At 38.1% G+C, this 13593-nt stretch overlaps 1 protein-coding gene across 1 annotated transcript; it reads right to left on the bottom strand.

The window, feature by feature from the left end:
• Nucleotides 1-1078: 1078 nt before the first annotated feature.
• On the bottom strand, nucleotides 1079-13275 carry syt13 (synaptotagmin XIII). Its single transcript, XM_051706260.1, has 6 exons — nucleotides 12879-13275; nucleotides 9290-9494; nucleotides 8609-8737; nucleotides 7222-7538; nucleotides 3795-3918; nucleotides 1079-3465 (listed from the first exon to the last, which is right to left on the bottom strand). The coding sequence occupies exons 1-6, from the start codon at nucleotides 13050-13052 to the stop codon at nucleotides 3161-3163; spliced, it is 1254 nt and encodes a 417-aa protein (XP_051562220.1). The 5' UTR covers nucleotides 13053-13275; the 3' UTR covers nucleotides 1079-3160.
• Nucleotides 13276-13593: the final 318 nt, after the last annotated feature.

Below are 13593 nucleotides of genomic sequence, written 5' to 3'. Positions count from 1 at the left end.
TTCCTCTTGACAATACCCCATAGATTCTCTATGGGGTTCAGGTCTGGTGAGTTTGCTGGCCAGTCAAGCACACCAACACCATGGTCATTTAACCAACTTTTGGTGCTTTTGGCAGTGTGGGCAGGTGCCAAATCCTGCTGGAAAATGAAATCAGCATCTTTAAAAAGCTGGTCAGCAGAAGGAAGCATGAAGTGCTCCAAAATTTCTTGGTAAACGGGTGCAGTGACTTTGGTTTTCAAAAAACACAATGGACCAACACCAGCAGATGACATTGCACCCCAAATCATCACAGACTGTGGAAACTTAACACTGGACTTCAAGCAACTTGGGCTATGAGCTTCTCCACCCTTCCTCCAGACTCTAGGACCTTGGTTTCCAAATGAAATACAAAACTTGCTCTCATCTGAGAACACTGGGCAACAGTCCAGTTCTTCTTCTCCTTAGCCCAGGTAAGACACCTCTGACGTTGTCTGTGGTTCAGGAGTGGCTTAACAAGAGGAATACGACAACTGTAGCCGAATTCCTTGACATGTCTGTGTGTGGTGGCTCTTGATGCCTTGACCCCAGCCTCAGTCCATTCCTTGTGAAGTTCACCCAAATTCTTGAATCGATTTTGCTTGACAATCCTCATAAGGCTGCGGTTCTCTCGGTTGGTTGTGCATCTTTTTCTTCCACACTTTTTCCTTCCACTCAACTTTCTGTTAACATGCTTGGATACAGCACTCTGTGAACAGCCAGCTTCTTTGGCAATGAATGTTTGTGGCTTACCCTCCTTGTGAGGGGTGTCAATGATTGTCTTCTGGACAACTGTCAGATCAGCAGTCTTCCCCATGATTGTGTAGCCTAGTGAACCAAACTGAGAGACCATTTTGAAGGCTCAGGAAACCTTTGCAGGTGTTTTGAGTTGATTAGCTGATTGGCATGTCACCATATTCTAATTTGTTGAGATAGTGAATTGGTGGGTTTTTGTTAAATGTGAGCCAAAATCATCACAATTAAAAGAACCAAAGACTTAAACTACTTCAGTCTGTGTGCATTGAATTTATTTAATACACGAGTTTCACAATTTGAGTTGAATTACTGAAATAAATGAACTTTTCCACAACATCCTAATTTATTGAGATGCATCTGTAAGTGCATCACCCTGCCTTTAGGATAATGTTATCAGAATCAATATAATGCTTGTGTCTGATAAAATAATAATAATAATTATTATTATTAAACAATTTATTATATGACTTAATTTGTGATTATATTGTTACCAGGACATACCAAACAGATAACACTAAAACACACACTACAAATAATTTTACAGCAAATACCCAAAGCAACTGAGCTGAAAAATTGCTTACTGCTGCTGTTTAGTAAGTTTTGTTTTGGTGCACTTGTCATTTTCTTCAGTTACTGTGTGGGTTAAAGCACATTAAATGCACGTCTCATTATATTTCCAAGAATCACAATACATTTGATACATACAGTGGCATTTAGATACAGTGGCCATAGCTGTAGTATTTATCAATTATTTGTGTTTGATAAATACAGTACTACTGTTAATGATGATTGTGTGATTTCAATTTTTAGGCATATCTAAGTACTAATGTGATTGTGCACTTGAAAATCATTGTAGATTGTTTTGCCTGTTGAAACACAAATCCAAAATACATTTGTGAAATAAATTAGGGCTGGTTGTATTTGGCTACAGTTTGGCTTGGAAGTGGAGAGTTCAAGGAATCAACTGTCATTTATATACCTGTGATAATTATGTTTAATTAAATTCATAATTTAAAAATGCCATAATTGATTTATTTGATATAGTTTTTAGCTACGGACCTGTAGCCTGATAAATAGCACAACTTTAGGTTACGAATCTGAATATCCTTTGCCTCTAGTATTTTTAGCAGACATTTTTCATCTAAAGAAACTTAAAGTACAATATTGTTAGAGACAGTCACCCTCCATCACACTCAAGGTACTTTTAGGAAACAGGTAATCTCTTAGGATTTAACCTGCATTAGGGAAAAAAATACATGCACCTTGAGAAGATTAAAGCCGCCCTTTTAAGACCCTGTATACAATATTAATTTAGTGGTGTGCTGGACTCCATCACGCCATATGTTAATGAGCAGCTGTGACTGAGGGGCAGCAGGCTCTGCACTGATCTCTATTTAAGTTCTATGACCCTACATGGCAGGAAAACTGAACTAATTACTGTAAAAAGAGGTATTCACTGGGACCTCTTGCTATATCTGCCACTAAGCTGATTACATGAGACATGCCAAATTCAGCTTAATGAATTATGCATGAAAGTTCTACTTTCTCTGAAAATGTTCTCGCTCATGACTGACTTGGGTTCATCAGGATCTGTATTCAAAATATTCTGATACAATAAATTGCACTATACTGCTGGATGTAATAATCAGTTGAATATTTACCTTAACCTGCGAATTATGTCAGATTTAACAATATATGAATGAAATGGGCCTTTTCTGATACTGTCTGAAATGTTTCTGAAAATGCCTGTTGATCATATTAGGGCTTCAACTACAGAGATTGTTTTCACCTAAAATTTGTTGTGATTGTTAATTTATGATGACTTATGATGGACAACAGTTCTGACAATCCTGTCAGGATACAATGGTTTGACCTTTCACCGATCTGGTCTACCCAGTCATTACACCCTCTCATATCTGAGCCACTCACAATATCAATGCTACCTCACACAGCCATCAATCATGATGATGTCTCATATTGATCGAGAGCACTGTTCAGTCATATTTTGCATCTAACAGGTGGGTACTGGGAGATGAGAATGGCTCCAACTCAGACAAATTAAAAATAGTTAAACACACAATATCAGCAACACCATAGGAAGAGTAAATGATGCACTGCTTACATTAAAATACTCTAAACTACTGTGTAATAATATTAGTACTGTAGTGACTGCCTCCCTTCAGCTGTACCGTAATCCCTGTATAAGTTAATTACATATTACGAAGTGACAACAACTGTGATTACTCATTATATCTACTTAAACATTTATTTAATTGAGTACTACATATTTTTACACAGGAATAGAGCACTATAAAAACCCAACCTTATGTTTAACCATTCATTATATGAAGGTGGGTACATGGATGTGGCAGTGTTTTTGAGAATATTCTTAGGTGTATAGAGGATGCCACATCGCGATTTGCTTGCGTGGATTATCTAGCATCTGTTTCCAGTGTTGCAGGCCAGTGCCAGAGGTGTGGAGCCCTAGCATGCAGCGGCCCAAGGGGAGGAGGGTCCCGGGGATGGCCAGGTTTAGTACCTCCAAATCTATGCTTGATTTAGCCAGTAGCTCGCTGGGCAGCTCCAACATCATCATCTCGTTCCAGACCGGATTCATCTTGTGCTTCACCCGCCGCGTTTGCTTCTTCTTCAGCTTGGCATTTTTGTGTTTCAGGGTCAGCTTTACAGATAGATCTATCAGAGAACGTGCAGGGCAGAGTATTCCATGATTTCTTCTAAAACATTGCCATTATTGTATCATTAAATAGATGTATATATTTCAAATGATAGCTAAATGCATTACATTTAGCTGCTGAATCTCTGATCCATTTCCATCTTAGAATTCTTAGGAAATACTGATAGTAGGAAATTCTTAGGAAATCAATAGTATGCTATAATTTGTGAACATCTTCTTGTTGGATAATACAAATGTTATTGTATGTAAGTAATAGTTGGTTTTGGGATTGCTTTTAATGTTCACAATGAGTTGAGTGCATTTATGTTGGTGGTAAATTGTATAGTACCTATGTTGTCTTTCAGTTTGTCGGACTGAAGTCCTCTAGCCTTCATCACTACAACTCCAAGTCTATTAGCCGCTGGTAGATAACTGAGCGACAACAGTAGCTCTCCAGATGATGATGTCACTTCCTGTTTAGAAAGGAGTGGGAACAACAGCAATCGGTATTGCAAGTCTTAAAAGACAAAGAAACATTGGGTCAAAATCTTACAATGATTCTTAGGTCAAATTTTTGGAATAACAGCCTTGAAAATTTTGAAGCATTTTAAATCATACTTAGTGTCTACTTAAATCATTTTGTGTCAGGTTATTATTTATTAACTCGCTCTGTTCACATATATAAATATATATTGAATTTGTACATTCACACAGCTCTTTTTTGCGGGGTTAATCAACTTGGCTTATGAATGTGCAGTGAATAATTTCATGCAAATGTTCTTGTAATTCAAGAGATGGATGTGACCAGCTCCCCTCTGAGGGCAAAAGTTGCTGATAATAGATTGCCAATTTGTCAGGACAGCACTGAGGTTAAACACTCTTAATTATGGTATTTGATTAACATCATGACCTTATCTACCACTGCCTTCAGTCACTCCCACTTAATAATCTGCCTAAGCTAAACATGACATTTTCTTTCACAAAATAAATGATATGTGGTGCCTCTGAATCAGCTCTGACTAGATAGGATTTATCAAACCCTTTCTTGTCAGTGGGCATATTAGCAAATTAATAGGCATACTGATAAAGTCTCAGTATGAATTGAAATGCTATTTATTGCCCATATACATAAGTGTATATGTGACTGAAATCCCCCCAGTTTCCCTCTTATTCCCCCATTATGAAAGGTATTTCTTTATAATACTAGGTTGTAATTAGAAGTAGATAATAAAAAAGACCAAGGTCTTGTGTTCATAAACAATAGGCCTATCCTGAATAATCAAACATGAATCATGTGCTAAATAAGAGCTTTTGTGCTCTTATTCCATGTGAATATTGAAAAAGGAGTGTGTGAGCACCTTGCTGTTATGAACAAATAAAATATTAAGAGCATGTTTATACAACCCAGTGCAACCTACGTCATCATCTTCATCACAGGCCTGGCCCATCACATACATGCACACACACACACACACACACACACACACACACACACACGCAAAACCCTCCCTTCTAGGCCCTTTTTCAATAGAGCCCCCCTCTCTCTCCCTCTCTCTCTCTCTCTCTCCTTTTTTCTCTCTGCAGTCCAATGGTACTTAGTAATTCCTGGCAGGTCTGTGTATGTATGTGTGTGTGTGCTGGATGGAACTGGATCTCCTCTGGGAGGTGTGATGGTGCAGTTAAAGATCTCCTGCTCTGGAGGTCTATGACATCATCAAGAGATCAGACAGTAGTAGTGGTTGAGTGCATGCTTACAGTACCTTGTGTGTGTGTGTATGTGTATGCAAACATGTATGGGCTGGTACCCAAGAGACTGAATTGAAGCACACAAGGTGTGGAGGGAGAACATGCATCTTAAAATAAACTCCCAGATTCTCTTCTCTTATCATGTTTGTGGATGTACAATAAATCGTGAACTATTTCTGAACTCCTGCCAATATGTGCACTGAAAATCCACGTGCCACATAAACACATTCAGAATCCCATAATGTTCTTCATCTCACACCAAATGTGTGACTATGGCAAGTTAGCAAACTCTTATAGTAATAAAGTGTGGATACTATATGTTTGTGTTTGTATTTGTATGTCAGTAGAATATACCCTCTACAGTTGGTATAGATTTAAATTTATTAGTTTGGATAATCTAGAACTGGTAGCTTAATTCTCATTTAAATTTTGTTTTGCATAAATCTAATCAAGCTTGTCCAGATCTCAAAACCCTCAAAGACTGAATGAAGTGAATAGGGTAGGATGGTATTTTGGTACTTTATTATTCCCCTGGGGGAAATTTAGGAAATAGCTATTTAGCTAAATAAATGTGTGTGTATGGGTTTGGGTGGTTTAAAAGCAGGGTTGGGAGGGTTACTTTTGAAATGTATTCCACTACAGATTACAGAATACATGCTGTAAAATGTCATTTGTAACGTATTCCGTTAGATTACTCAAGGTCAGTAATGTATTCTAAATACTTTGGATTACTTTCTTCAGCACTGGTAGATTTTTTCACTTGTTTTGACTATAAAAACTCTGTCAGTACAGTAAGACAAAATACACATGTTAAAAATACATTCTCTGAAAAACCTAAATATCTTATGCAGTGTTGTTTCTAAAACAAGATAAATCAAACTGATCTTGTTTTAAGGATTTTTAGATATTTTTACAGGAAAACAATACAAAACTTATTATCAAGAATATGATTTTTGCCCTAATATCAAAGGTCTTACTAGAAAAAAAGAAATTATGATCCAACGTGAATTTTCTTCATAAAAAAATATGATCGTGCCTGGTAACGTGCATGTAAAATGGCTAGAAATAGAATTTTAGCTTAGTGTAAATCTGACAATTTACACAAGGTTTATTTCTATTTATTCTGCTCCAAACTTACTTCAAACTTACTTCTCTGTCTGCTCGTATGAATGTAACACATCATAAGAAAGTGTTTCACCGCTGTTCAAATGCACTTTGGATCGCATCATTTATATGTATAAATGTTTTCCATCTGAAAGGACTAAATATTAAATTAAACAAATGACAATAAAATGCAAAGTAATCTCTTCAGTAATCAAAATACTTTTTGAATGTAACTGTATTCTAATTACCAATGATTTAAATTGTAACTGTAGTGGAATACAGTTACTTATATTTTGTATTTTAAATACGTAATCCCATTACATGTATTCCATTACTCCCCAACCCTGTTTACAAGGACATTTCTAGCATCCCCATAATTCAAATCACTTAAAATCATACTAAACTGTTTGTTTTTTTTAATGTAAAAATGCAGAAAGTTTTTTGTGAGGGTTAGGTTTAGGGGTAGTGTTAGGGTTAGGGGATAGAATCTATAGTTTGTACAGTATAAAAATCATTATGTCTATGGAGAGTCCTCATAATGATAGCCGCACCAACATGTGTGTGTTTGTGTGTATGTGTGTGTGTGTGTGTGCATGCACCCATCAATGAGATTCTGACACAGTACTCCAGCATGACTCACACTATCTTAAATTTTCCACCTCTCAGTAGACACTTACATTGTTTAAAGGTCACACAGACACACATGCATAGTGTCTCAGTCAGACTGGGCACATACTGTACACTTACTGTAAATTGAAATCAGTTTATATTGTATGCATTTCCCCTGAACTGTCATTGATATTTTTCACCTGCCTAAACAGCTGTAATTTCATTTGCAACATTTGATGCCATTTGTGAAGTTTTTTTTGCTATAGTAAGTCTCATCTGATTTTTTAATGCTACTTGTACAGAGTAATGTTCCTCACCTCTTTGGGTGGCTGTAAATCAACCCAGCAGTCAGCATCCAACATCATGCTTACATCAGCCAACTTAAAGCGCATGATACCCAGAGTTGAATTCTGGAAGAATCGATTACAGCAGTGAAGAGAGAGGGCCACCTCTCCATCCAGGCCGTCAGTGCCCTTTGTGCCCTCCACTGGAAGGGCAAACACCAGCTCCTCTCTCCACTGCACCCTTGCTGCCAGCTTGTGCACTGCTGTCTGGGCATGCTTCTGCCCTTTAGAGACACTTACACACCCTGAGATATAGCCCTCACATCCTGCATCCATTGATATATTCTCCGCTGCAGAAAAAAAAAGAGAAGACTTGAATGATGATGATTCATATATAAAGTGGAGCAGGATGACAAATTGGACTGTATGAAACTCCTCCGAGCCACAGAGGCATCAAGCCACCTATTCTCTTTTTTATGACTCCTCATTTCTAAATGACATTCCGTTCTAAATTGCAGCCAGCATGACTGATCCTCTCGCTCTCTTCACTGTTTGGATGAGTAGGTTTTAAGTTTAAAGCAGATTTACTCTCATTACCGATAATGATGCGTATCAGTAACGGCTGCGACTATTGAAATGGTAATTCTCTGATTAAGAGGTTTTAAGCTGCAAGAAAGAGCCTTTTATTGAGGAAAACATTGGTTTAATCACAGAGAGTTTTGAATATCAAAAACTCTCTTGGTTCCAATCTCATCAATAGAGCAACACCGCTGTACAGTGACACCACTGCTCTTAGCACACCTGACTGAGCCATGAGAAGATAAGAGGTGTTATAAAGACCTTGTGCTGATGACCTGAGCAGCACACAACTCAAATATGGTGATACTGAAACATTTTCTTCATAGAGCTTTAATGGAGTTGAGCATAGAACTATTGTGTCTGTCATTTGAGTCTGTGTTTGAGTTTGTACGAAAACACTCTCTGGTACCGCATACAGTACTTTGGAATATGATGACGTCAGGAAACTGAAAACAGACTTTTCATCCGAAACGTATTAGTGTGGACGTGGCCTTAGTCTGTGTTTGTGTGTATGGTTTACGTAAGACTGTAGATAACCTCTTTGCAGCTAAAAAGAGTGTAAAAATGTGCAGCTCTTCAGAAATGCAGACAATGTTTGATGGTTGTGTTGCCAGTTAGTCTTCTTACATCTGCATAACTTCAACATGACACCATTAACCCAACAATCCAGGATCTAGATGTTTACTGAATGCATCCTATAAAACATAGTATGTTGGCAAAAGATACATTTTCACCCGTAGCTGTGTTACTTTTCAGATTCACCTGCAAACTGCGATCCACTGGTGCCCCACTATCTTTCTAAAAACAGAACAGAACAAGACAGTAAATGCAGGTGTGTTACCCTCTATAATGCTGATGTGTAGCTCTCCGCTCTCTTTGTGCAGGCTGATGGAGAAGTGCAGTTTGGGATATAGGATGGAGCTACTTGTCGTCATTGGACTGGATTGCTCAGAAGTGCAGGGTGTCTCATCTGCAGATGCAATAGAAAAGAGTGTGAGTGTTGGTTTGATTCTCAATACATGAAGAGTATTTTCAGGAGGGAGCATTCTCATTAAAATCCTTTGTATTATTGAAACCAGAAAAGCATGACAGTTATTCTTGTGAATGGATTATACTGTATGTGGATGTTGAATTCCTTAGAGACCAACTTCTCTCTCTTTCTTTATGTGTCTACTGGTGGGTGAGTAGATGTAAGTTTAGTCTCATGTGTGAAGCCTTCATTATTAATACTTATATTACGAGTAAATGATGTCAGAATTTTCCATTATGGGTGAACTGTCCCTTTAAGGAGCGATATGACCAATTGTTCAGAATTTTATGTATTTTTGAGTGAATAATCAAATTCAGCTCCATAAATAAATACCACTCTCAGATTTATTGAAACAGATTCTAACTCTCAGACTGACTGAATTAAGCTGATCTCTTCCCACTGGCTGAAGTGGACTGGAATGAACAGGGAAACTGGCCACACATTCCAGCCTCCCCCATCATGATTCTAATGGTCCGTAGTTCATTTCCTTACCTTGCCGCGGGAGGGAGAAGACATCCTCACATCCCGTTGCCTGGTTACAGGTGTCGAGCTCTGCAATAGACGTGTCTTTGGCAGGTCCATGTTCTTTGTAGTTTATCACCTCTTGAGGAGTGACAGAAGGTTTGGGTCGGTAGATTTTAGGGAACTTCAAAGATGCTTGAGGCTGGATGGGTTCTGTCAACTTCTCCACACTGAACTAAAACATGTACATGAAGGAGAGAGTAAAAAATAGATGAGCTGGGGAAAGAAGATACACTGAAAAAAAAATAGTAACCTGCAATTCTTATCTCAAGGATCTGTTTCTACTGGATTTAACCCATAAAAAGTACTTGAATAAAACCAGTTAAAACCAGTTAATTTAGTGTTAATTTTAGTGTACACTAAAAAAAAAAAAAGTTTACCTAAAAATTTGCATCATGTGGTAATATATCTCAACGAACAGGTTTGATTTAAGTCAAAAATATTATTTTATATCACTGAATCAACATACATTAAGAGATGCATTATGTTAAACCAACAAAACAAATTTCAAAGGTTTGATCAGGTAGAAATAGTTCTTTAATGTAACAATTGAAGGCTACCAATTTTTATAGCATATTATTTATTAGAGAAAGGACAGGAAAACAAAAAACGAGACTGTCTGATGCTTGAGAGGTTACTTCACTCAATAGGTACTCATTAGGTATTCATCCAGCTCAGTCTAATAATGGTGCTGGAATATTCAGAAAACACTGAACATGCCAGGTAAAACCATTCTAGTAATAATTGATCTCAATAATGGAATATGTAAAACAAAAATAGACTGACCCTGATAAATTTAACTGATCCTGTGTGACAGAAGGGCTGCGAATAGTAATTGATTCTCTATATGAATAAATAAATAAAACATCTCAGTATGAATGAATAAATCACACACAATTAATTAAGCACCAATCATTCCCAGAGCCAGAACAACTGAAGAACAGCAAAAAAAAAAAAAATAAATAAAAAAAATAAAAAACAAATTAAGGTTCAACTAAAATCCACAGAGGTGAAACTGGCCAATAAATATTAGCAGATTTGCTGCATTCTTCAAACATAGAATTAATTATTTCATATTCAGTCCCCTTAATATTCAAACATATTCTGCACCCTGCATCAACTTATAATGTCATAGACTTGACAGGCATTTTACTCAAAGGTTTTTTTGCTGTCTGAGGACTTGTTTCATTGGGGTTTTGATGTGTAGAGTCTGACATAAAAAATCAGACGGGCATGAATGAAAAAAATCAATACCACTCCATTTCCCCAAGGTGGGCAGATATCATGCTGATGCTTATCGAGTGCACAGAGAAAATAGCGAGAGACGATATTCGTATTTTCTTCTCAGCTTCCCCCGCTCTCGTTTTCATGAATAATTAATACTGGTGCAATGAGACGACAGTGCTTGCCTACTTTACACCGGATATGAGACTGGCCTTAACACTATATAAATTTACTTCATACACGTTAACATACAAACCTCGAGAATTCAACACAGACATAGCATTCAGCTCAATCTCCATCTATCAGCAGTATAGGTTTATTGTGATGTTTTGTGGACAACAGTAGCAACAGAGAATAGATAAAGGATAGAGCAAAGACTGAGACAGGGCTGACAGATGTTCTTGAAAAATATAGTGTGAAGATCGGACAGCCTGAATGGTCTCATTACACTTGTTGATGTTCCAAAATCGCTCTTCCTACAGAATAAACATATTCTGGCCTGTATAGATAATTATTCACAATAGCATTTAAATATTCACAAATTATGAGAGGGAGCAAGTCTGTGTGTGTGTGTGTGTGTGTGTGTGTGTGTGTGTGTGTGTGTGTGTGTGTGTGTGTGTAAAACCATGTTTATACTACATTGTGGGGACCAAATGTCCCCACAAGGATAGTAAAACCCAAGAAAACCTACTTTGTGGGGACCAGCCAATGGTCCCCATGAGGTAAATGGCTTATTAAACATACTCAGCTATGTTTTTTGAAAATGTAAAAATGCAAAAAGGTTTCTGTGAGGGTTAGGTTTAGGGGTAGGGTTATGGTTAGGGGACAGAAATTATCGTTAGATCTGTATAAAATTCATAATATGCATGGAAGTCTATGGAGAGTCCCCACAATGATATAAAAACATGATATGTGTATGTGTGTGTGTGTGTGTGTGTGTGTGTGTGTGTGTGTGTGTGTGTGTGTGTGTGTGTGTGTGTGTGCAGTTATGTGAGTCGTGACTCAGGACTGGTTCAGGGAAAATTTGGCAGATGCACAAAGACATGGTACAAAACCAGTGTGTATGCATGTGCACAAGTGCGCCTGTTTGTGTATGTGTATGTTGAGCATGTCTATCTGTGTATGTGTATGAATGTCAGTACAAATCATTCCTAAACTAATTATCTCTTATAAAATCACTCTGCAGAAGATTCTAATAATAACACACTTGTCTCTCACCATCCCTTATGCGGTTGCATTTGGCATAAACTGCCTGTTACTCGATACTGAACAGGGGAAATGTTTTTTGACACAAAGAGAGTTCTATGAAAGGGCAATACTGATCTGAGAGCTGTGATTTCCTTCTTACTCTTCTTATATGCAGGTTTGATATCAATATTTCTTTCAGAGAGACAGAAATGATATCTGAGGAGTAATGTTCTTCCCAACATTAAACAGGGATGTAAAATTTCTTATGACCATAAAGCAAAATTAAGATTCAGAACTGTGATAGAATAAGAAAATAAAGGGGCTACAAGAGGCTGTTTTTGTAAACATCCATATATATATATATATATGGCCCCTAATCAGGCTGATCAAGCCCGAGTGGGATAAAGGCGACCAGAGGCAGCAGTTCGAGGGAGAGAGACCGGTCGCCTTTATCCCTCTCGGGCTTGATCCGCCTGATTAGGGGCCGGGTGTGCAGCATCACGGCCCAGCCCCGCCTTAAGCCCTGCCACAAATGTCAATTAAAATATTTCAAACGGGACAGTATCAGAATAAGAAGTCCCTGAACAGCACCCTCTGATCATACATATGAAAATGATCACAGCACCCTGTACTTTCTGATCCTAATTACTCTAAGTACCAGACATAAAACAGCAGAAGAGTGAAATAAAGACCCATATAGACAGCAGCATATGTAATCAAATTTGATTTGCAGTGTATTTACTATATTAGCATAGTGTACACAATTTCACATTTGTTAATGCCAAACATGTTCCCTCCATGTAGGCATGTGGAATCATCTAACAAAATAATGACCCAGCAAAGACTTTTCAGACATATCCTAAAATATCTCCGTTTTTCACATCAGTTTTATTATAGTACAATTGATTCTGCCTCAGCAAGCTAACCTGTGTTGTGTAAGCATACTTCCAACCTTCCACTCAGGTGAGTCAGAGCACATTTCAGTCAGTGTGTGCTTGGTTCATTTCTCATTGTTTTTTATATGTGCTTTTGAACAGCTCTTGCTTGTCCAAGTGTACTTGTCTGTGACTGTCCTTAAATGTCAAATCAAATGTCCGTGTGTGTGTGTGTGTTTGTGTGTGTGTGAGAGAGAGAGTTTGATTCTTACCTGTGTGAGAGTGTGCAGGATGCTGGGTTTGGCTTTCTCTGGGTCTGCATCATCGCCTGTCTCAAGCTTCCCCTTCTTACAGCTCTTGCAAAGCAGGGAGAGACCACACAGTGTCAGCACTCCAGACACGGTACCAAGTGTTGCCCCCAAAAGCGCTGTCACAGACACAAGCATCCCCAGCAAGGAACAGACACCCAAACACACAGACTGAAGTGCAGAGGAGATAACGGGGAAAAACAGGAGGAGAAATCCACTCCTCACTGTTGTGCTTCCATGGTGAGAGAGGAGGAGGAGAGAGAAGATGAGTGGAGGAGAGATGAGGAGAGCTAGTAGTGAGAGCAAGAGTGGCGCGTGTACTTGAGCATGTGTGTGTGTGTGATTTGCTGACTGAAGCCAACTCAGCCAAGGAGACAGCAAAAGGGAGAGAGATACACACACAGAGGGGAGATAATTAAAGGGGAGGGGTTAAGTCTGTCATTGTTCGTCAGCTTTTACATCAGAAATGAGTAAACTCACCTTCACACACACTGGCTGTGCTCTACGGAACATCTAAATACATACAGTACAGTATAAAGATTATTTTATTAATCACTGATTAAGATCATGGAGTGGTTTGTGCACATTTTATTTTTTGTTCCCCACAGTGAACATTTGTATTACTAGAGAGTTATTTTATGTGTGAATGAAAGGGAAAAAGTGAAATAAGAATAAAGGT

Source organism: Myxocyprinus asiaticus, chromosome 1 (genome assembly GCF_019703515.2).
Source record: "Myxocyprinus asiaticus isolate MX2 ecotype Aquarium Trade chromosome 1, UBuf_Myxa_2, whole genome shotgun sequence".
Taxonomy (NCBI): Eukaryota; Metazoa; Chordata; class Actinopteri; order Cypriniformes; family Catostomidae; genus Myxocyprinus; species Myxocyprinus asiaticus.
Note: the sequence above shows the minus strand (reverse complement) of the source record. Positions and strands in the feature narration are given on the sequence as shown.

Coding starts and splice junctions, on each gene's coding strand:
- syt13 (XM_051706260.1), bottom strand. CDS start 13,052: ATGCTTGTGTCTGTGACAGCGCTTTTGGGGGCAACACTTGGTACCGTG. Junction 9,495..12,878: donor TCCTGCACACTCTCACACAG/GTAAGAATCAAA, acceptor TACATGTTTTAG/TTCAGTGTGGAGAAGTTGAC. Junction 8,738..9,289: donor CTTCTCCCTCCCGCGGCAAG/GTAAGGAAATGA, acceptor TTGCATCTGCAG/ATGAGACACCCTGCACTTCT.